Here is a 24,063-nt window from a genome sequence, read left to right as displayed (position 1 = left end):
TCATCAACCAAGGAGTACACATGGCTCCAGCTGCATATGTAGCAGAGGATGGCCTTGTCAGGCATCAATGGGAGGAGAAGTCCTTGGTCCTATGAAGGCTCAATAGATTTCCCCAGTGTAGGGAAATCAAGGGCGGGAGGCGGGAATAAGTGGGTCGTGGAGGAACACCCTCATAGAAGGAAGGGGATGGCAGATGGGATAGGGGGTATATGGAAGGGGGGAACCAGGTGAGGGGATAACACTTGAAATGTAAATAAAATAAAAGAAAGAAAAGAAAAAAATTGCTGACTTGTGCATTTACAATCAGAGGATTTAAAGTAAATATGACTAACTTTTAAATAAAAGTTTAGATGTGTGATTCTTTTAAGATACTTATAAGGTTACTTTTAAAGATAAATAATAAAATAATCACTCCTTTCTTTCTATTTGCAGATTGCTGCCTGCTAGTAAGAGAAACTGGCTGAGAAAAATACCTAGATTGCTTACATTTTGTTAATCTATAGCAAGTCACCTGTTTTCTTTACCTGTACTATGTAATATTATTTCTGTAAAGGTATTAGGAAAATAGCTTTTTCATAGTCATTCAGTAGAAGGGAACTAAATAATAATCTTATACTGCCTGAAATACTTTTCTGGGCTATATAAGCCATAGGAGAAAGAATAAAGTGGTCATCACATTGTTCTTTCCACCTATCAACTATGTGTATGTATGTACATATATAAAGTTTATGTGACAATATGTTGGAACTTCGTTCTTTCCATCTATATATATATAAATGTGTGTGTGTGTGTAAAGTTTGTGTGAGAGTGCTTAGGAATTTTGTTATATCCATTGCATCTATATGCATGTATAACTTCTTTGGGTATGTGTTGGAGCTTTCATCTTCCACCAATTGTGTGTATATATTTATGTATATTATGTGTGAAATGCTTGAAGCCTGTTTGTTGGAACTTTGCTCCATCTACCCACCAGTATGTGTGTATATGTATGTATGTGCATATGTGTATATATGTATATAGTGTATACATTAAATTTTTGGAGCCTGTTTCTTGGAGTATTGCTCTAGTCTTCTAACATGTGAATATGTGTGTGTTTGTCTCTCTGTTTGTGTGTATGTCTGTTGTTGGACCTTGTATTAATTTAACCATTCTTTTTGTGGTTTGTGTGTGTGTGCGCGCTCATGTATGCAGGTGTGTGTGTGTGTGTGTGTGTGTGTGTGTGCACATGTGTGTGTGCATGTGCAGGTGTGTGTGTGTGAATGGTTGCTTTCTGCCCTTTCTCTTTGCTAACTGCTGACTGCCAGAAACATCAAGCCCCGTTGATTTCTAAGCCGATCTCCATGACTCCCACCAGCTGCCAACCTCAGATTACTCTGTGGTATCAGAGCTGATTTTTGCACAGAGTCATCTAAATTGCAGACATAGAATAAGTCATTTCAACAAGATCTGCTTTCACTGTCTATTAAACAACTGTGTCTTTTATGATACACTTAAAGTTAAGGGTTCTTACGTAAAATGCCTAAAGATAAACCCATATCTCATCCTTTCTCTGTTGGTTCCTGTCATTCTGACACCACAGTAAAGTGTTTGTAATATTGTTCTATACTTTGTAAAATGTATATAATTTTAGTTTGTGTGTGTGTGTGTGTGTATGTGTGTATGTGTGTGTGTTATTATGTGCATAAATAAATTCAGGTAAATTTGGAGCCCAGAAGAGACCATCTGATTCTTTGTATTTATTTTTACAGGTGGTTTTTTAATAAGAGTTGGTAGGATTGAGTATTGAATCATTTCCTCTACAAGAGCAGGGCATGATTTTATTTGCTAAGACATAATTCCATCTTCTGAAATAAATCTTTCTCCCAAATCTTTCTCCTCTATGTTCATAGTAGAACTCCTTAACTCCTAAATGAATCCGGATTGTATTTCTCTTTCTGGCAAAGAGCACAATTGATGGAAAACATTGTGAATAATTACAGGAGACAATTTAGACCTCAGAAGACATGATACTGCTAGGCAAAATCATAAGGGAAACAGTGAGAGTCATTCCATAAACAGATAGGTATGACAATGTAATCCAATATTTGGTGATTATGAACCAACTACACATGTGTCAATTAGAATTTATGAAAGGTGAGCATGGGAAGATGATTTCTTCCTGATCATTTGAAGAGAATTTCTGTCTGGCATAAACAATATTGTGTAACATTTGGGAACAAAGATGCATATCAGCATCCCTGCACCGGAAGCCAAAGTGGAGAAGATCTCAGCAGCCACCATGACCTTGCCTTTAGTGCTATGGTAAACAGGAAGGAAAGTAACCCAGACACTGCAGAACACCAGCATGCTGAATGTTATGGATTTGGCTTCATTGAAGGTGCTGGGCAGGTTTCTGGAAAGGAAAGCCAGAGTGAAGCTCCCAAAGGCCAGGCAGGCCAGGTATCCCAGGACACAGTAAAAGGCACTGACTGAACCCTTGTTGCAAACAATGATAATGTGACCATGCTCTGATCTTGCATCAATGTCAACAGAAGGAGGAGCAGCTCCTAACCAGACTGCACAGACAATAACTTGGATGAGAGTACAGATGGGAATGATATAGATAGATGCCCCTGAAGCAAGAAAGTATTTCATCATTCTTTGAGGGGCTGTGACTCTGAATGCCAGTACAATAGTAATTGTTTTGGCCAACACAGTGGAAACAGCCACAGTGAATGCAACTCCAAATGTGACTTGCTGTAGGATGCAGGTGGCTGAGTTTGGATGGCCAATGAAGAGCAAGGGGCAGAGGAAACAAAAAATGAGGGAGATGAGCAAGATGTAGGTGAGAGTGCGGTTATTGGCCTTAACCATGGGAGTACTGTGGTGCTTCACAAAGACCAAAAGAACAACAACTGTAAACGCAGAGAAGCACAATGCCATTAAGGAAAGTCCCATCCCCAAGGGGTCTTTATAAGTAAGAAATATAAGAGCTTTATGAATGCAGTGATTCTGCTCTGTATTAGCATATTGGTCTTCTGGACACGGGACACACAACTCCACATCTGATGGAAAAATGAAAGTATTATTAGAGTAGCTTCAGCAATTTTATTGTCAGGATATTTCATTTAAGTTTATAAAAGAAGTGTTTCAATATGTGAATCTGGTTGCTGAAAATACATTCAAGGTCATTGCTACATAAAATGATTGATTCCATTTTTAATGCCTCTTATTGTTATGGTAAACAAAAACAACAAAAATTTTTATCTATTTTACAATATTGTTGTGATCATTTACCATGGGTGTGTATATTCATAAGTGCACTTATGAGTAAAAATAATAAACGTTTTCATGAACACGAGAGTAACTGGGTTTATATGGGTGAGGTATGAGGCTGAGAATAAGAAGTAAAGTTTATATGAATATATTATCAATGTTTGTAACTGCAAAAATGAAGATCATTTCTTTTTTTGTCCTCTTTTGACTGTAATAATTCCATATTCCTGAGTTCTTTTCATGAAAATAAGTAACCTTATCACTGAATGCCAGTACAATAGTAATTGTTTTGGCCAACACAGTCAAACAGCCACAGTGAATGCAACTCCAGGTATAAAGCTCTGTAATTCCCACTATTGTTTGTGTAGGAAATCTGTTTGCCATTGCACCGATTGACTGGATAATTGCAATAAGGGATAATATGCTTCCAAGGTTTGAAGTCTTTTATGTGGAACAATGCTTTTGTTGACATCTGTTATCACTTAATTTGTTTGAGGAATTAGAAATGTAGCTTGGTTGTGAAGAGAATATGTTGCTCTTAGAGAGTACTTGAGCTTGAATCCCAGTACAAACGTCAGGTGTATTCAAACAGCCTTGTTGAATTACTTACATATATATTTTATGTCAAACTTCATGCATATCAGAAAACAACAGATAGGAGTTGGTTACGTCCTATTTATGGGTTCTGGCAATGAACTAATGCCATCATATATAATGGGAAAGGATTTAACTGCTAAGCTATCTTACTGGTCATAAAATCCTTTAAGGATTTCCATTTAATCATATAGGATGGTGCACCAAGGAAGGGAATAAATGTACACCTGCCAATGATATTCAGTTAATCCTGACTAAATCATTATTTGACAAATATGGGCTATGCAAGTGCCAAGACCATTTGAAATTTGTGGCTAATTCTTTTCATGATAAAACAATTTTAGTGTATGCTATTGTGGGAAATATTAACTAGGTACTATTTATACTAGTATTGAATAGAGGACTCCTAATATTTACACATTATGTGCCAACAGTGATTCTCAATTTTCTACACTTTAAATAACACTGAACATTTGAAAAGAAGGATGTCTCTTTATTATACAAAATTTCCTGTCTCATCCTTAACAGTTTCTAATAGTTTTACAAATTATTATGTGCCATTGCCATTTGTTTTCAGAGGACTTAGATTTGGTTCCCTCTCGCCACATGCCTGATTCTGTCTTCCATATACTTTTCTACTCAATAGGGGTGCATAAACTTACGTAAAGGTACATACATAAAGACAATATAAACAAATCGTTTAAAGACTCATGATCTACATATATTTTTAGAGAGAGTTAATCCCTAGGAAAAATATGTTCTAGAACACAGTAACACTGAAGTTTTCTTATCAAAACTGTTTGAGAATATTTCATCTACTATAAATTTTCAGTGAGTCAAAGATATATGACAAGTTCTATTTTTCTTAATAAGGGTATTTTAAATTATTGTATTCTTATAATCCCTAACTTAGGAAAATCATATGTATTTTTTAACATACCATTTTAGACCACTTCAGCATTCACAGTTGGCTGCAAGATGATAATCAATTTGAAGAACTTATCCCTGTAGGAAATACTCACTTGTCTCATTAGAAATTTCATTTTCTGGGCAGGGACTGCAATCAAAACAGCAGGCTGGCATTCCATTCTTCCTGAATTTTCTAAATCCTGGATCACAATCAGCACTGCACACAGAGGTCAGCATCTAAGGAAAATTAAACATATCCTGCCATCAGGAGTTTTACTTACCCCTTCACAAATTATATTATATTAGCATGTGTCATTAATAAGTTTATTTTATATACACCAACAAAGTTACCAGATTTCACTTAGTGCATTGTATTGGTGACAGACATCAATATATGGAGAAATTGAGGAAAAATTGAATCGTTTCCCATCAACTTAAAATTTAGAAAGAAGAGGTGGTAGTGTCCTGTTTGCAAGTAGTGCAGGGATTGCAAGGAAGTTATTCTTTTAAATTCTTGTCTTCTTAAGAAAAAGTACAGTATAAAGGCACATAGATCCTAATAGAGAAATTATCTCTATCAGTCTAGCCTATCATCAGACCTGTGAAGCATATTTTAAAGTGGTAATTGATGTAGGAGTGTCCAGCCTATTAGAAACAGCATTGCCCACAGGCAGTGGTACATTAGAAATTATACAGAACAAGCCAGTAAATAGACCTCGAATGACAAAGTTTCAGTTACATTATCCAGATTCATGCCTTGTCTTCCCTTGAGTGTAATCCATGAACCAAATCAACCTTTTCCTCCTCACTTTGCTTATAATTATTGTTTAATAACAGCAACATAGATACAAATTACAAGTAAAGAACATACATAAAAGGGGAAAAACACCTAAAATATCAGATAACCAAAATAACCTCATCTACATTAGGACTGCACACCATAACAAACTAAATAGAAAGAGAAAAATAGCTGCATAGGCAGAGCCCTGTGGCATTTGTGGTGAGGAGGTACTGAGTTTCTGTATAATGAACTTTCCGGAAGTTAAAAGGCTTTATGGAGCCTGCAAATATGGTGAAAATTTAGATTGCTTAAAATTAATTAAAGCACTTCTTAAATAAGGAAAACCTTGGTATTATAATGAGTCTGGTGATGGATGTCAATATGCTGCACTGGAATTTAGCTGACCTCTGCATGCTGAATTTGTATCCTTTGTTTCATGTTGCCTTTGATATTGCCATCACAGAGTCTATTATTCACAGGTTCATGACATGTCCTCAGAAATGTGATTAAACACAACTCTGCCTCTTTTTTCTTTTCCTTTTTCTTTTCCGTTTTCTTTTCCATTTTCTTTTTCTTTTTCTTTTCCTTTTCCTTTTCTGTTTTCTATTTCTTTTTTTTTTTTTTTTTTTTTTTTTGGTTTTTTGTGACAGGGTTTCTCTATATAGCTCTGGCTGTCCTGGAACTCATTTTGTAGACCAGGCTGACCTTGAACTCAGAAATCCGCCTTCCTCTGCCTCCCAAGTGCTGGGATTAAATCTTTTTGTTTTTGTTGAAACAGGGTCTCACTGTGTAGTATTGGTAGATCTCAACTTTCTATACAGATCAGGGCACAGTACTTTCCTTCTATTTTTGTATTTATTTTTTATTATTTGTTTTCACACTTAGTAAGATTTAAGGACTATTTTGAGGATGAGAAAATGTATTTCCTTATCTATATTCAGCTCATTTCATTTAAGGCAGAGTATCCATTTCAGCCCTGGTTTGAGTAGATTCAACAGAAAAGGCAGAGTAGCCTTTGAGTGGAGAGAGATTCTCCTGACTCTTGATTCACAGAATGTAGATTAAAGACATGCACCACTACAAAAACTTGATCTCATTTCTAGTTCTTATGGAAATTATTTGATTGTCCTTTCCATATACTGCAATGCCACCAATAAGTTTGCTGTAGAAAACTTGATTATGGCAACAAGAGTTTTCTAAGTTTGTCAGGTTTTTGTTTGTTCTCCTTTTAAAAATTCGGAATGGATCCTAGACATTGTTAAAAGACTTTTCTGCATGTTTTTGGATAATAATATAATTCTATCCTTGAGTTTTATACTTAACATATATATGTTGAACCTTGTGGAATGAAGTAATTTTTGTACAGCTATAGCTGCTTGCATTATGAATGCTTTTTTTGATTTTTTTTTTTTTAGATTTATTTATTTATTATATGTAAGTACACTGTAGCTGTCTTCTGACACTCCAGAAGAGGGCGTCAGATTTTGTTACAGATGGTTGTGAGCCACCATGTGGTTGCTGGGATTTGAACTCCAGACCTTCGGAAGAGCAGTCGGGTCGGCTCTTACCTGCTGAGCCATCTCACCAGCCCCGCATTATGAATGCTAATTGTTTCCTAAAAAAACTTTTTACACTAAAGGATCTTCAAATAGCTTCTGCAAATCTCCCCCCAGGAGGTTCTGGTTGGTAAATAAAGATTCCAACAGTCAATAGCTGGGGAGGACAGAAAGAGGAAGAATTTCAGGATTTCCTGGGCTTGCAATCAGGAGAAGGAGGAAGGAAAAGGTCTGCCATGCTGGAGGAAAGTACAAACAGAGGAAAGACAGAGTCCACATGACTTAGAAAAGTAAGGCAAGTGCCCTTGGTTCTGGGCCAAAAATTGTGGCCCAGACACTTGTCTAAGTAGAGTTAAGAACAACTGAAATGAAACATAGAATTAGGAAGTAATAGCTCAGGATTAACAGCATGGAGGTTGGTCAGTGGCCCAGCTATTGTACTGTTTAAGACATATTAAAATATAAAAGCTATGTGTGCATCTCCTTCTTTCACTAACATAAACAATTGAAGCTGGTAGCAAATTAGCCACTGGGATTAATTAATACATATTACACACAGGGACTGATCTTTCAGTTGTAATGCTGACGTCCATTGGGAAATGTTTAGTCAAGATTATTTTAGGCATGTCCACAAAAAAATAAATAAATGAATAAATAAACGAAGTTATATTCTAATTATTATTCTTTTGTTCTACTTCATTTTGTTGCCTCCCCCTAACCCCTTTTTACAGAAGTGCTCTGTTCATATATATAATGTATATATATATGGTAAAGGATTTCTTTTTTACACTCCCCCCATGGAGGCCACAAAAGAATACCTGTTTTTATAGACCAATCATTCCCGCACTGGCCATATTTATATGAGTGGTCTTTTCTGTTATCTCTAGCCATGGAGACATTGAGCTCCATACTGCTACCAAGAGCCATATCTGGACCTGTTGTCCTATGTCACCCAGAGTCTTTGTTGGTGTCTGTGGTCTGTGTTTCTATCAAAGTTTGTGCAAATATATGTGGAGCCTGCTGCCACAATGGTGCATGTCTAGGCCAGAGATCATGCTGTCAATGAGATCTGTATTGATGTCCATGAACAGTGTTACCACCAAAGGTCATGTGGATGCCCTTAGCCTGAGTTGATGTCAATGAGTTCTGTTGGCAGCTGGAGCCATACTGTTCTGAGTGAGCTACACTGCCAAGTAAGGCTAGGGAGATGTCAAGATCTATCTGCTGCTGATGGCTATATCTGAATCAATATTCCTACTGTATGTGGAATCAATGTTGATTTCCATGGTACATATTATGACTGAAGACTTTGGAATTTTCATGGTCTGGACTGAAGCCTGAAACCATGTTGATGTCCATAGGCTGTGCTCATTTTGAGGGCCTTGTCTGAGTCTGTGGCCTTGTTACAGTTAGGTCCCATAGTGTTTTCTCTGCTAACACCAGAAACCATGTAGAACCCCATTTTCTTTGTTCCCTACTTTTAAAATAATAGGAAACTACTTTTCCAATCATATGAATGATTGTAGATTCATAGATGCGAAGGAGTTGCATGAAAGTTTTCTGTGACTACTCTTACCAACATTCCAACACCCACATTCCCCCACAATCCAAGAAAGAGAAGTTTTAACAGGAAAGCATAAAATGAACTCTTAAAATATATGGTAAGTAATCTGAAGTCAGATTTCTAAAACTGAGGGCTTCTTGAGGGAGTATGGGAGAGAAAAACTAAGTTCTATTTATGGAGCAGGAACTGAGAGTTTGACCATGCTCCAGTGTCTTATTTAGGGTTTTACTGCTGTGACCAAACACCATGACCAAGGCAAATCTTATAAAGACAACATTTAATTTGGCCTGGCTTACAGCTTCAGAGGTTCAGTCCATTATCATCAAGGCAAGAACATGGCAGCATACAGGCAGGCATGGGACAGTAGGAGCTGAGAGTTCTACATCTTCATCTGAAAGCTACTAGCAGTTTACTAACTTCCAGGCAGCTAGGAAAAGGGTCTTAAAGCCTGCATACACAGTGAAAATCCTGCTACACCTCTAAATAGTGCCACTCCCTGGGACAAGCAAGTACAAACCATCATATCCAGTGAATACATAACTTACAGAAATTGGACTATTTAATTTTAATCTTTTTATTTTTTGTGGATTGCTGTCATGGAAAGAGAAACATGAAAGGACTGGGAATTGAGTATAATCACAGTGCATGATTGGAAATTTGTAAAGAATCAATAAAACTAAACTCATTATCTGTGATATTTGATCAGAAATAACCATGAACACTCAATTATTACTAAAAGTTATTTGTAAATTATGTTTGATGTTTTCTGTCAGGCATTCAAGTGCTGTTTACATGTTATTTTGACCTTTTGTGTTCATCTTACTTTTAAATATGATGGAGATTTTTAAATGTTCTTTTTAGTACTTACTTGTTGTGACGTATTGTAATTGTGTTCATCATGAAAAATTTTCCCTTTTTTATGAAGAATAAATTCACTGGATATAGTAACTGAATTGGCAGTTATGTCTCTAAATGTTTTAAATACACAATATTTATTCTCCTTATTTAAGAATATCCATGACATGTTACACTGCACATAACTAAAGAAGCTAAGTAACAAATATGGCACAAGGTAGGACATATGTATCTCCCTGAGAAGGAAAACAGAATAGACAATGTGGATGAATGGGTTTGGGGACTGAATGGAAGTGGTGTGGGGTGAGAACAGAAGGGGAGGACAGAGGAACAGATTATTTGGAGAGACCACTAAGATGGTAGTGGCATCTCTGAGTCAAGCTAGAATTCTCAGGTAATATAAATTCGCAGAAATCTATGAGAATGACCCTGGCTAAGTCTCCTAGCAAAGCACAGTATGGAGCCTTTAATGGTCATCTCCAATAGCCGGCCAAGATGTCCACTGTTGGGATTGAGAAAACATCTAACCACAAAACCTTCAATCTACAATTTACCCTGCATAAAGATGTGTGGGAGTAAAGATGTAACAGATCAGGGGCTAGTTAACCAGTGACTGGACCAACTAGAGAACCTTGCCATGAGAGAAAGCCCACTGCTGATGCTGGTAATAATATTTTTGTTATATTTGCAGGTGAGAGCCTAGAGTAATCATCATCAGACAGAATTCACCCAACAATTGATAAAATGACATGCAAAGATCAACACCCAAACAAAAGGCAAAGTTTGGGGAATCCTGGATAAGAGGGGAAAGAAGGATTGTAGGAGTCAGAGGAATCAAAAACACAAGAAAACCTACATAAAACTTACCAGGGGCTCTAAGGGCTCACAGAGACTGAACCACTTGCTACAAATGATGCATGAGACTAACCTGGGTACTCCAAACATATGTAACATTTGTGAAGCTTGGTCATTACATGGGACACCTAAAAGCAGTAGCAGGTTCTGTGTCTGACTCTGTTGCCTGCCTTTGGGAAACTTTACTCCTGCTGGGCTGCCTCCCCTTGGCCTCATTAGGAGAACATGAAACTGTGCCTATTTATTGTACACTATGATATGTCAAAGCATGTTGATATGCGGGGGGTCCCCTTATCTGAAGAAAGGAGTATTGGATAGGAAGGAGGGAAAGGATGGGGGGGGAGTAGGAGTAGAATAGGGTGTGTAAGCTGGTACCTGGATGTAAAGTGAATGAATGAATGAATGAATGAATGAATGAACTACTTTCATTTAAAAATGAGTGATGCTGGAGAAACCTGCTGTTATTGAGAGACGGATTTTCTATGACACAAGGTTCTCTCTTGCAGATTTTATATACTCCCTTTGTTCAACAACAAATTTTAAGTCAAATATTTCAAGGACTATTTCATCTCAAACATTGATTATTTGCCATTTAAATGCCTTTACTAAACATTTCTCACATTATTATGGAAATGTACAGATGCAATATAATGGATTTCCTGTTGATACATAGAGTATGTCCTTCCTTGTATTGCTCATAGAGATTTTAAAAGTAATCATTTAATCATACTTCCTAAGTTACTGTGATTTTCATTTTTCCTTGTTGTTTTATCTTTGTCATTGTTTGAAGTTTCTAATTCTTGTGCCTTGTCTTCAAGTCTTGCCATCCTGTCCTTAACTTGGAGCATTCATTTTGTGAGTCTTTTCACTGAAATATTTATTTGGTTTACTTTGTTTTTCCATTATATACTCTAGTTTGGAATTATTTCATTATTTTATACCTTTTTGGAAGCTCTCTATCATATACATGCCCAGTGTCTTATTGTAATAAAGTTTTCATATTTTCATTGTATTCTCCCAGAGGTAGTTACTGCCATCTTTGATTTTTTAACATTCTTATAATCATTCTTTGATTCTTTGTTTAGTATAACATTAAATATAGTCTCACTTCAGTCTATGACTACAAGGTTTGGAATCATATTTTCCTGACATCTTCATGTTTTTATTTATTAGTTTCCACATTGGAATTAAGATATATGTGAATAGAACACTGGTTGCATTTCTTAAAATCTATAGTCTACCAGTGGATGTATTTGAAGGCTCAGGTGAGGCCTGGTTAGAACACACATGAGATTTCAATGCTATCTTCTAAATGTATATGTAGCTCTGTAACTACACTTTTAGTTCTTATGCTCTTTTCTCTAAGAATTGCATTCTTACTCACATTGAGGACCATAGCAACTATACTTCTCACACTGTTTGAGAAACCTGGGAATCACTTCATATCAAACTTGAAGACATTTAATCAACTTTGTTTTGGGCCAGTTTGAATATGACACATTAAAATCAAGTGTATTAGAGTTTATACCTATAATATACTTAGTATGCAGATGAGATATTTCATTTTCAAATTTCCTCAAAAGGCAATTACTACCAATTTCTCCCCCTATTGAGAAGGAAACTATGCAAATATTTCTTTGTTTAAATGATTTGTGCAAGAATTAGTGGGACCAAATAGTTTCCTTTAGTCAACATTATTTTTATAGGTATGAGTCAGGGCTGCAGATATAGCTCAGCTCTCAAGAGTAATTGCTACCAGTGAAGGGGTCCCAAATTTGATTTCTAGCACCTACTGAGTGACATGGAGCTCTTTCAAGTGCTCTGAGATTAGAGTAACTCATCAGCCATCTGCATATACCATACATGCAGGTGTTGCACTGATACACATGCAGAAAAAAAAAACACCCATACCCATATTTTTCAAAACCTGGAAAACAAGATATTTCATAAAGTATTTAAATGTCATAAAATGTTAATATATGGTTAGCTAGAGTTGTTGGAAATTTAGGACTAGTTGGTAAACAGGCTTAAGAGAACATTATAAAAATCAGTTACTTGATTGTGTTGAATTTACTCTATACTTACAATAAGCAAGAGTCTTTAAGTATCTTTTGAAGAGGTTTACCATAAGAGTAGAAATCACTTTATAGCAATAAAAATAGAACCAATAGCATATTGCTAACTTTACTGAAAATATTATCAAACTGTTTTCTAAAACAATTTACATTAATGTTAAAGGTAAGAAACAGGTTCTGATATGATACAAATACATTGTATGCATGTTAGAAATCCTCAGTGAATTACTAAAAACTCATCTGAAAAATGAAGAGAAGAAACTTAGGAGGGTATAAATTGGTCTCTCATTTGACAATCAATTTCATTTCACCACTTTCAAGGAAGGTTGGATGCACATACTTGACAGTGTCATTTAAATTAGTACAGTTAGGCCAAGCCCACCTGTGTACTTCCTCTTGCCCACTCTATCATATCTTCAGACAAATGTAGCTGTTGACCATTTATAAAATAGGGACTAAATATTCCTATTTTCACTTTAAGTCCAAGTCCCTGTGGAAAATTCCAAACATAGAAAATGTCATAATTTTCCTGCAGCTTGTTTCTTTGGTTCATATTCACTCTGTCCCCAACAGGATTAGTGAAGTGGATCTTTCTCAGGAAGGAACCCAGCTGAAAGACAGGCAGCATACTATAGAGTATATGTTCTTTCTTAAAGTAAGAAAATGTATTCTTATTTCATCTTTATGGCAACTTTATTGATAGTATGCATGTGAAAAATCTCAGTGAAAGCAAAGAGATAAACAAAAGTATAATGTTTCTGTTATTTTAGTTTTCTAAGAGGAAATTAGGAAACAAACACAAACATGTATTTACAATATGAAACATACAGACACATAGAGAGATACTTGCATCTGTATAGAAATACACACATGGCTGTGAAAGACCCACAACGTGAGGACTCTCCCACGTTCTGACTCAGGAGAGGCGATACCCCAAAATCACCCACAAGAAACGGTCTTGCTGCAACTTGCAAGAGGATTTTTATTTGAGAGCGTTCTCGGGCCCATGGTCATACACCACGCAGGGGTAGAGGACCATGGCACCCCGAGTAGCTGTATAAGGGGGTATTTAAAGGAAGAAACCACAACTCAAGGAAGTGGGGAGGGCGTTGTTGGAAAAATACCAAAGATACCAGTTAAGAGTCACAAGGAAGTGTAAAGTCACAGGAGTCACAGAGAATACCTGGTAATTGTTTTGGTTAACTCTCAGTTTCTAAGAGCCCCTAACTATAGCACATTTGCATGGCAGTTTCCGGCATTGGTCAGGGTGACTTTCTTTGAATGAACACTCTTTGAACCCAGGAAGCAGGTAGGTGGAGGAAGGAATGTCGCTATCAAGGTATGATTAGCATACCTTGGAGCAATGAGTCACAAAGGTCACATTCCCAAGCCTCATCCTAAAGGCCTAGAATTTTGTTACTTCTTCATTCCCCCCTTCTTCTAGTTAACAGTTCTAATCTTAGAACTAGACACTATCTTCTCCCTGACATAGTTGATCCTTTAGGGCATGGTACTGTTATCTCAAAACTAAAAGCCACACTGCATTAATTCTTGTTTTAATAAAGGTGACTTGCCTATTTAACACACATGGACCTATAATTAAAAGCAGAAGCAAAATCAAAAGGGGTCTCATAAAGGTAGATAGTAGGGTGGTCAAGAGTACAAGATAAGGGCCTTTCCACCCGAGTCTCAAGGTTTTCTGCGTGGAGATGTCTAGCAGGTCTTCTGGAGCAGGCCTTCTGGAGCTGCTTTTTTGCTCGCTGTCTCACTCACTGGAGCACCTTGAGCCTAGAGAACAAAGGCTGGGAAAGCAGCATGTCAGCACTATGTACAGAGGCTATTTTTACCAGTGGAGGGGGCCCCCTGTAGAGTAATTCATAAGGGGGTCAGTCTAAACTGTCCAGGGGTGTTTCTAACCCTGAAGAGCAAAGGGTAGGAGAGCTATCTAATCATTAGCACCAGTCTCCGCTGTCAATTTGGTAAGGGTCTCTTAATGGTTCTATTTATTCTCTTTACCTGTCCTGAGCTTTGGGGCCTGCATGCACAATGTAACTTTTAACTAATCTCTAATATCTTGGCCAGTCCCTGATTTACCTGGGCAACAAAGGCAGGTCCATTACCTTGGGAAGATTTCTTTTAGGATCTTCAGTCCTGGTAGGAAAAGCTTCTATCCATCTTGAAACGGTGTCTATAAACACTAACAAGTACTTGTTGCAATATCTAGCTGGCTTAATTTCTGTAAATTCTACCTCGTCATAGCACAGGCCTTGCAGCTTTTGGCTATTTCTTCTGCCAAGTCAGAGAGTCCTGTAACATAGTAGTCAAAGGACCTAACCACACCTTTGAATTTCTTGGTCCCCAGGTGGGTCAAATACTGTCCAAACTTGATAGTGCTCAGGGGTGTATCTAAAGCTGGTCTCTCTGATGTCATAATAATCTTTAGGCTCCTTGACTGCCAGGATTATTGCTCTTTGGGCCACCTGTTTGGTGGTTAGATCTGCCATCTGATTTTTTTTAGCCATAGCATCTTAGTTTTTTTTCTGCAGATGTCAACAGCCCTCTTTGTCTGTATATTGCTCCGTACAGTGGCAAAAGCATACCTGCTGTCATTGTTGACTTTCCTTTTGCCATTTATGGACCTTGTCTCAAAGTCACAAGTTCAGCTTTCTGGGCCGACGTCCCTTCAGGGAGGCTGCTGGCCTAGATCACTTGCTTTTTGTCCACCACCATACTGCTGTCCCCACCTTCTGCTTACCCTTAACCTTGAGGCTGCTGTCATCAGTGTACCAGCTCGAACCCTCAGGCCAAGGCTGATCTGATCCTTTAGATCATTTCAGCGCAGTGGTGAGTAGGTGCAGTCTCACACAGTGGGACAGCAGGTGGAATGAAGCGAAGGTCACTAGTTCAGTCAACAAAAAGTTCTGATGTGTCACAGGAGCGTTGGTAGTCATCCATCAGTCAGGGGGCTTTCAGATAATGCTTTCAAGAGCGTGGGATGCCATTACAGCTAGTTGCTGTCCCAGAGTGAGCTTATCAGCATCCTTGACAAGCAGATTATGGCAGTAATAGCTTACAGGCAAGAAAACCACCCGCTGGCAACAGGGTGTAACTTCTTGGTTAGGTAAGCCACTGGCCTTTTTCAAAGTCCCAAAGTCTGAGCAAGAATTCCTCTGGCGACCCCTGATCTCTCTTCCACATAAAGAGTGAAAGGCTTGGTTAGGTCAGGCAAAGGCTGGCCATCAAGAGGGCCTTTTTAATTTTTTAAAGGCTTTCTGGCAATTCGGGATCCACAAAACACCTCTCCTTTCTTGGTTAGGAGGTACAACAAAGCAGCTAAGGTCGCCAACCCAGGTGTCTAGAGTCTGTAGAAGCCAGCAGTACCCAAGAATTTTCTTACTTGCCTTGGTGTAGTTAGCCACTACTTCCCATCTTGAAGGGTGTCTCTCAAATAAGTAACTTCAGTTTGACACAGCTGAGCCTTTTTAGCTGAGGCTCGGTCTTCAGTTGCCCAGGTTTCCTGTCTAGATCCTGTCTTTTTCTTTCTCTCCTATCACTGTGGCCAAGATTCTAGTCAAATTTCTCTCTTGTCTACGATCCCTCCTGTTTTTTCTTTCTTCTGCCTCCCGCCTCTCTCTCTCTCACACACACACTTTCTCTGCCTCTTTCACTAGATCGCCTAACTGTCTCCCTCTTTTCTCTTAAGCTTCTTTCTGATATCGGGGGCCAACTGCCTTATGAAGGCCAGCCAGGCCACTGAGGCCTTCTGGGCTTCCGAGGTAAGATTAAAGGGAGTGAACTGCCTGAAGGCTTCCATAAGTCTTTCAAGGAACATTGAGGGAGGTTCGATCGGCCCCTGCATTACCTCTTACCTTAGCCAAATTAGTGGGCCCATCTTGAGGCACCTTGGAGACCAGAGCCTGGCGTTAGATTTTCAAGCTCTCCTTACCTTCAGCCATGTCGCAGTCGCAACTGGGGCGAGTCAAAAGGAATCCCATGTCGATCTCATTTTGTAGCTGTGTAGACCGACATTGGCTTTCGTGCCATTTTTCTAGCCTCTAACAGAATTCTCTCTCGCTCTTTGGTTGTTAAGAGCATCTGCAACAGCTGTTGACAATCATCTCAAGTAGGCTGATAAGAAAACATAAGGAACTCTACCAACCCTGTGAGGCTTTGGGGATCCTGAGAAAGGGGGTGGTTAGTTTTTCAGTTATAAATACCAACAGAGGAAAATGACCAGTACTGAAGGGTTTAAAGTTTGGGCGGGTCCACCAGAGTCCACCCGGACTCTGTGCTCTGCAGTTCCATGTACCCGCAGTGGTCCGCCTCTCGACACCCCGAGGGGTTTAGGGTTCCCTCGGCAGCTGGGGTTGAGGCTGTGGATAAGGGGAAGGTTGTGGACTAGGCCACTCAGGAGGCTTCATAGATTTTGGAGGAGCCGAATTGGCTGGTGGCTGCGATTTGGGAGAAACCTTTAATTTCTCTTGTAACATAAGAGTACAACCACAATTTTGAGAAGCAAAACCCAATTTTAACAGTGAAAACAATCTAGTTTTTTCTTTAAAAATGAACTCTAAAAACATTACTTGCTATAAATTTTGGCTGCCTGTTCCTGCACACAAACACAAGAAGATGTAGCCGCCAATACTTCAAAAAGACACTACCCTAAATCTTATCTTTTATAAATCGGATTTCTAGGATAAGAATTACATAGAATATTACTCAATTTAGGCGTATCTTTAGAGACCTGTTCCCATGGATTGTCTCATGCTGCATGTTGTAGTTCTAAATTACTCTAACCCAGAGTTACCAGTTTTAAGTCAACTTTTTGTTACCAATGTTATAAATTTTTAATCATAACTAATAACTTATGAGCCACTAATCTATAACCAAGACATATAAAAACATATTTATACTTTTGAAACTATTTAGAAATAAAAATGAAATGGCCGCATACATTTGTTCATTTAAACCAAACAAAATTCTTAATTTTTCTAGCTGTAATTTCAAGAGAGGAGCACCTTGTCACCTGATGAATCCAATAATCACAAGCACAGAGATTTTTGTAGGAAAAACAGCCATTTGTTCCCTTACCATAGAACTTAAGAACTTGAGAAGCTGGTGGTCCCTATAAGAGCAGCGTTTATAATCAGCTCCTAGCAGGGCTTCTCTAGCCACACTAGATTCCTAACTACAGGTGCAGGGCCCCAAAGACCAATTAATACTGTTTATTTTATTTTATTTTATTTTTTACCAAATTATCTCCAGATAGTCGGAGAGTACTGCTTTTTTCAAAACCCATTCTCTCACATCTCAGGTGTAAACTATCTCTAGTCAGGGTATAAAGCACCTATGAGAATTACCTTTGTTTTTCTAGATTTTCACATAGCTCTAAACACATACACAAAAACACATAAAACAGAAACCAACAGATCCAGACACATTCGACCCTTTTTTTGTCCTCCACAAGCAGGCAAAAGAATAAGACGATTTTGGAGGGGGAAGCTTCCGCTTCAACAGAACTCGGTCCCTCTGACCGATCCGGAGACGGCCAGGCGTCCCTGGCTCTCCTTACCTCCCAGGGCGTCCCCCGGGGCCACAGCCTGTGGTCCTCCTAGCACGTCTGCCGACCACAGTCCTCCGGTCCTTACGGCCCAAAAGGACAGCTGCAAATACCGACCGCGCGCGCATTTCAGATCCCATCACCCCATCATCTACAAACACCAGCATCCGTTTCTACCTAGAAGAGCAAAACCAGAGAAGCACACTTGTTCCTCACTCTGCCAGGTGTAAAACCAAGGCACGAGGTGGGACTCGAACCCACGATCTCGCAACCCGAAAACCAAGACACAAATTCAATAAACTAAGATGGATCCGAACTCAGATTTCGCCATGCTTCAGAAACATAGGACAAGACACAAACAACCCAACACAACAAGCACATGTTCCAATGTTCGTTTCAGAAAACAGACACTCAAAACAGAGACACCGGCCGGCACACACACAAGAGGGGATCCCCATACCTCCAAGTCGGTTCTTGGGTGTGAGGGGTGGTCGCATTTCCCGGCCAACGCACCAAATGAAAGACCCACAACGTGAGGACTCTCCCACATTCTGACTCAGGAGAGGCGACACCCCAAAATCACCCACAAGAAACGGTCTTGCTGCAACTTGCAAGAGGATTTTTATTCGAGAGCGTTCTCGGGCCCATGGTCATACACCACGCAGGGGTAGAGGACCATGGCACCCCGAGTAGCTGTATAAGGGGGTATTTAAAGGAAGAAACCACAACTCAAGGAAGTGGGGAGGGCGTTGTTGGAAAAATACCAAAGATACCAGTTAAGAGTCACAAGGAAGTGTAAAGTCACAGGAGTCACAGAGAATACCTGGTAATTGTTTTGGTTAACTCTCAGTTTCTAAGAGCCCCTAACTATAGCACATTTGCATGGCAGTTTCCGGCATTGGTCAGGGTGACTTTCTTTGAATGAACACTCTTTGAACCCAGGAAGCAGGTAGGTGGAGGAAGGAATGTCGCTATCAAGGTATGATTAGCATACCTTGGAGCAATGAGTCACAAAGGTCACATTCCCAAGCCTCATCCTAAAGGCCTAGAATTTTGTTACTTCTTCAGGCTGGAGCACACAGTTATTTACACAATATGCACATACATGCCCAAACACACATATGAATATACAGATACACACTGAGACAGAATATGCATCAAAATAGTTAAACGGACACAAAAACACAGAAAACAATTATCCAGTTGCACACACAAAACCACATGGAAACACATGTACAGAGGAATATACATCAGAAGACATACACATATACTGACATCCACACAGCGTGTCATTGTCACACAGACAAATTTATGCTCACTTACAAAGACACAGGCAAGCAAAACAGTTATACATAAGTGAAAGAACATATACAAAGCATACCCACATGCATTGATAAATATACACAGGAATATACACTTAGGCAAAGCAATTGAAACACTGACAAAATTATGTTAACTGCCATAGACAGAGATATAGGTAAATACACAAAATTATAATATATATATGTGTGTGTGTATGTGTATAATGTATATGTATATATAATGTATATGTATATGTACATATATAATGTATATGCACATAGATATACACATTATAGACATATATAGATATACACACAGATATACAGAAACACAGAAGTGATATCCCTCATCTACAGTGGGAACAGCATAAGTTGGGATCTCTAAAGATGGTTATATTTGATAATCAATGAACAAGGATTCATCACTGAGTGGGTTCATGAGGAAGGACTGGATATGTTTTCAGTATTAGAATATGTGTGATGATAGTCAAGTATTCTGTATCAAAATCACAGTGCTACATTGACAAATTATGCCTTCTACTCTATTCCCTTTACATTAGAGATTTATACAAACTTCTAGATTTACATGATCAGTAGGAAAAGTATTTATAGGTCACTCTATTTTAGAAAATATTTTCTAACACACTTGGTTTGGGCATCTAAAAGACTCTTAAAGACATTGATAACATGAAACATTATAATACAAGAATAACTACCTTGTTGCAGGCATAATTTTGTTCCTTCACATTGTCAGTGGGCAGATTATCAAATTTTTGAAAAGTCAGCTCATGGAGTGCATGGGCAACAGCATATACAGCATTGTATATGGCATAGCTCCCTTCAGTAAAGGCCATGTCAAAAGTACGTACCATTAACCATTCCAAATGGTGATTGGATGAGCAGTTCTTCAGTGTCTTACATTTAGGTGCTGAGACTTCACAGTTAAAGTGCATCCATTCCAGCTTTACCAGATATTCATCTGAGCATTTTAACAGGTTCAATGTCTGGACAAAGTTTTTAAAACCAGAAATCTCGCCATGGTGGTGTCCAAAAGCAAATGTCCCATACAAGTTATCAAATGTGAAGTCTTTCTTACTAGTAGTAATATCCCACTGTGAGGTGGTGACCCATATTCTCTTTATATCTAGAGATTCCCACATTCTAAAATTCACAGCTAAAGTACTGTCTGTGTCACCATATATGATAACAACATTTGTAGATGATGTCATGATTTGATTGTAATACACTTCAGTTCTTGTCAAGTATAAATGCATATTGACTGGAATCATGCTGACAAAAGCAAAGCAGACTGTATTTTTTTCCATCTCTCTTCTCAAATAGGAAAGAAATTGGACACCTTTATCATTATCTGAGATGGCCAACCCTACCCAGTTCCAATTGAAATGAATTATGAAGGAGACCATGGCAAGGGCTAGAGATGTATCCTCAGAGGCCATCTGATATAGATAGGGAAATTCTTCATGATCGCTCATGGCAGGATGAAAGGGTCCATAAGTAAGATGAAGGAACTAGAACACAGGAAGCAGCATGTGATAGAATGAATTCCTAAGAACTTATAAACATAGTTTTCTGCAAATTTCTAGAAATCTAAGCCAGCTATTATTTCTTCCATCTTCTTATATCATAAAAGGACATTTGAAAGCTCCATCAAGACTCTGAATAGTACCCTTGAACTACATAGATTGGCTCAGGCTTAATAAGACTATGGGAGTATCCACGATATCTGATTTCATGAGTTCCTCCCTGCCCCTAATACATACACCCACCCCCCCACACACACACACACTTACCTGATGAGATATGAAGTTGTTTAGGATTGTATAAAGTGTCAGAGTTGTTGCCCAGTTTAGTCCTGTGAGTGCCACTGCACATATGTCATCGTTACAGATATAATTAGGGAAAATTTCATGATTTTGTAAACTCAAATGAATGAGACTTTTTAATTGGGATTCATAACCACAAATCAGTGCTGAGAATGTAAATATTAGAGACATATTTGGCAAAAGATCAGAGTTCCTGTTGACTTCATTTATGGAAAAAGCCAAGACCAGAGCATACTTGTGATTTTCAGTGTGTGTTCTGTAAAAGGTTACAGTGCTTATAAGGACAGCAATTTACAGATATTATTTGCAGTCAATAAAAGGACAATCCTGCACTGGATTGTATTGCCCCCACCCCCTAAGACTGAAATGACCTGTGTAATGTGGTTGAGATGACCAAAGAAGCTGGGAGCTAATAAAATCTTCATATGTTCATGAAAAGTCATCTCCCATAAATGAGATGTACTATTGTCATATTCTCACCAATAGAGTTTTTTTCCTCTGGATTTTGAATGTTTGCTAAGACAGTAAATAATCACCAAATGCTTTGATGAAACAGTAAAAATAGTCACATATTCATTTTAAATTAATTAGAAATATGTAAAATACATGGAATGCATGTGTGCCATTGAGTTTATGGTATTATGTATGAAATTGACTATTGGCTAAGACAGTGAAAGAATGACAGTTAAGTTCACAGCAGTCTTCTGTGGCAATACTTGGCTCATGTCATTAAAATTCTTTCTCATTAGGAGGCAATATATTTATATTTATCATATCCCCACATAATCATTCTTATCTTAAATGTTCTTTTTTCTAAAATTCAGTTTCAATGGATTAATTCTATTTTGTGTTTATGTTTATGAAAAGAATAACTCATATCCCTTCTAAATTACTTCAAAACATCTGACTGAAAAATACCAACTATATTACTTCATTATTAATTTTTACTAAGAGTTAAATATCTGCGTTCTAGTTAGAAATTATACATCTGTCCTGGGGTTTTTGTTTTTATAAACACAAGTCCTTTTAGGATATTATTCATAAATGCACAGAAAAAAATGATGTCGTTAAATATTTTAGTAACACACAACAGAAATTTGAGACTAGTACTTGTACAAATAAAACACTAACTCCTCCACAGTAAACATTAAGAAACATAAAATACTTAAGTGGTTAGAGTGGCTTTTTGGTCTAAAGGACTATGTCTGAAAAAAACTATCAGAAATCCACAAAATCAAAATGTGGATATGTCCACACTGGTAAACTATGCAACTACATTTTGTAAGATTACTGAAAAACAGACATAGATGATAAATATTGAAAGTATCAGATTAAATAACAGAGAGGTAAAGAGGGAAGACATGCTCCTTAATAATGGCAAAGATGATCTAGTAAGTAACTCCTCTATCCTTATTCTCTAATATTGCCAACTATAGTACGCCACAGTTGTTACCCAGGATGGTGATTAGGGAAGTAACTAGTCACCACTATTAGTAATAATATCACTTTTCAAAGAATCAAACATATTCTTTATCATCATACATTCCCTCTTTATTTTAATGAGAGAGTGAAGAACTGGACTTTGTAAGACTTAAAGCCAGTGAATTTGCATAGATCAAAATAGGAATTTGACAGAGGACAGATCTCTTGCATCAATTCTTGCTGCAGCTTCAATAATTAAATGGGTACCTCATGAATAAATTTAAGAAAGTAACTGAGTATCTATATGAAGACTCTGCATAGCTAGTTGTGTCTCCAACATTAGTGGCCCCAGCACAAACATTAGAATCTGCACAGTTATGGAAGGACCATCACCAGACTCTGTTGTCATTTGCATAAACACATCTAGGATAAAGTCATAAAAATGATGTCTTTCAATAAGATATCATTGTGCCACTGTGCTATAGAACTATCTATTATAGGATAATATGTGATTAATAATGGCCCAAAGTTGTTTTATTACTCAAATTCCATCCCTATAAATGGGAGGCAGGCTTGAAAAAACAATTCTGTCAATTTAAAGTGGTAATATACCATTAGTCTCTAATAGAATATGGAGTTCTTTCTTGTTTTGCACATTAATAATAGTATAAAAGAGACTTTGCATTGTTTTGCTCCTCAACCTCAGTAGACTCAGGAAATATTCATGATCACATTTACATGGAAAATACAAAAGCACTTACTGTGTATTCAAAATAGAACTGAAATACTCTTTCTCCACAGGCCATGGTACTGCTTGAATAAAGAAGCTACAACCTGATCCCAGGTTTCCATCCTCGTCTTTATTCTGTTTTATTCTCCAAAAGCACCTGGGATAAATAAAATCAGCCACAAGAAGTGGAATGTTTAGCAGCAAGAAGAGTAAAATCAAAGTGAACATATTTTTCCTTCTCTGAGGCTGGGCAGAATGGTTTGTGAAGTGCCACACAGATCAGCAAATCAAACAGGTACTAATATATCCCCATGTACTATTTTATCACTGTGTCCAAGGAGATGCTACATCTGTATTTCTGTTTCATTTTCCACAGCTGTTTCCTCACCCCTGGAGGATTCTTTGACAGTATCTCCTGAGGATCTTCATCTGATGTCCACCATGCATGTGATAAACCTGGCTGATAAATATAGATGAGGGTGGGGAATGACATCACTCATGTTTGTGGAATTTGAGGTCCCTGGAAAGATTCCACTTTGTGAAAATTTAGTCCCAGAACTGCCTCAAAATCTGTTTATGTGAACACTTGAAATAATGTCAACAGATTTTGTTAGTTGATCCACCTTCGGGAAGAACTCTTGAAGTCTGAGGTCATGATTACACACTGACCATTGTGTCACAAGTCCCATGTCAGTGAAAAGCAGTCTCAAGTTTAGAGCATTTGATGTCCACTGAGAATGTAGTATGGACAATGCTACAGCA

At 38.0% G+C, this 24,063-nt stretch overlaps 1 protein-coding gene across 1 annotated transcript; it reads right to left on the bottom strand.

Moving 5' to 3' along the window:
* Positions 1–1,698: 1,698 nt before the first annotated feature.
* On the bottom strand, positions 1,699–23,702 carry LOC110289053 (vomeronasal type-2 receptor 116-like). The gene is made up of 6 exons (XM_085832643.1): positions 23,333–23,702; positions 21,117–21,405; positions 20,022–20,834; positions 12,827–13,054; positions 4,872–4,995; positions 1,699–3,044 (listed from the first exon to the last, which is right to left on the bottom strand). The coding sequence occupies exons 1-6, from the start codon at positions 23,527–23,529 to the stop codon at positions 2,125–2,127; spliced, it is 2,571 nt and encodes an 856-aa protein (XP_085688769.1). The 5' UTR covers positions 23,530–23,702; the 3' UTR covers positions 1,699–2,124.
* Positions 23,703–24,063: the final 361 nt, after the last annotated feature.

This window comes from Mus caroli, unplaced genomic scaffold, assembly GCF_978045245.1.
Source record: "Mus caroli unplaced genomic scaffold, Mus_caroli_1 scaffold_18, whole genome shotgun sequence".
In the NCBI taxonomy this organism is placed as follows: Eukaryota; Metazoa; Chordata; class Mammalia; order Rodentia; family Muridae; genus Mus; species Mus caroli.
Note: the sequence above shows the minus strand (reverse complement) of the source record. Positions and strands in the feature narration are given on the sequence as shown.

What these genes read in the sequence shown, in the direction of transcription:
- LOC110289053 (XM_085832643.1), bottom strand. Translation starts at nt 23,529, where the DNA reads ATGTTCACTTTGATTTTACTCTTCTTGCTGCTAAACATTCCACTTCTT. An exon ending in ACAACTTCATATCTCATCAG is followed by an intron (nt 20,835 to 21,116) that starts GTAAGTGTGTGT and finishes CCTGTGTTCTAG; the next exon opens with TTCCTTCATCTTACTTATGG. An exon ending in AAAATTATGCCTGCAACAAG is followed by an intron (nt 13,055 to 20,021) that starts GTAGTTATTCTT and finishes CCTGTCTTTCAG; the next exon opens with CTGGGTTCCTTCCTGAGAAA.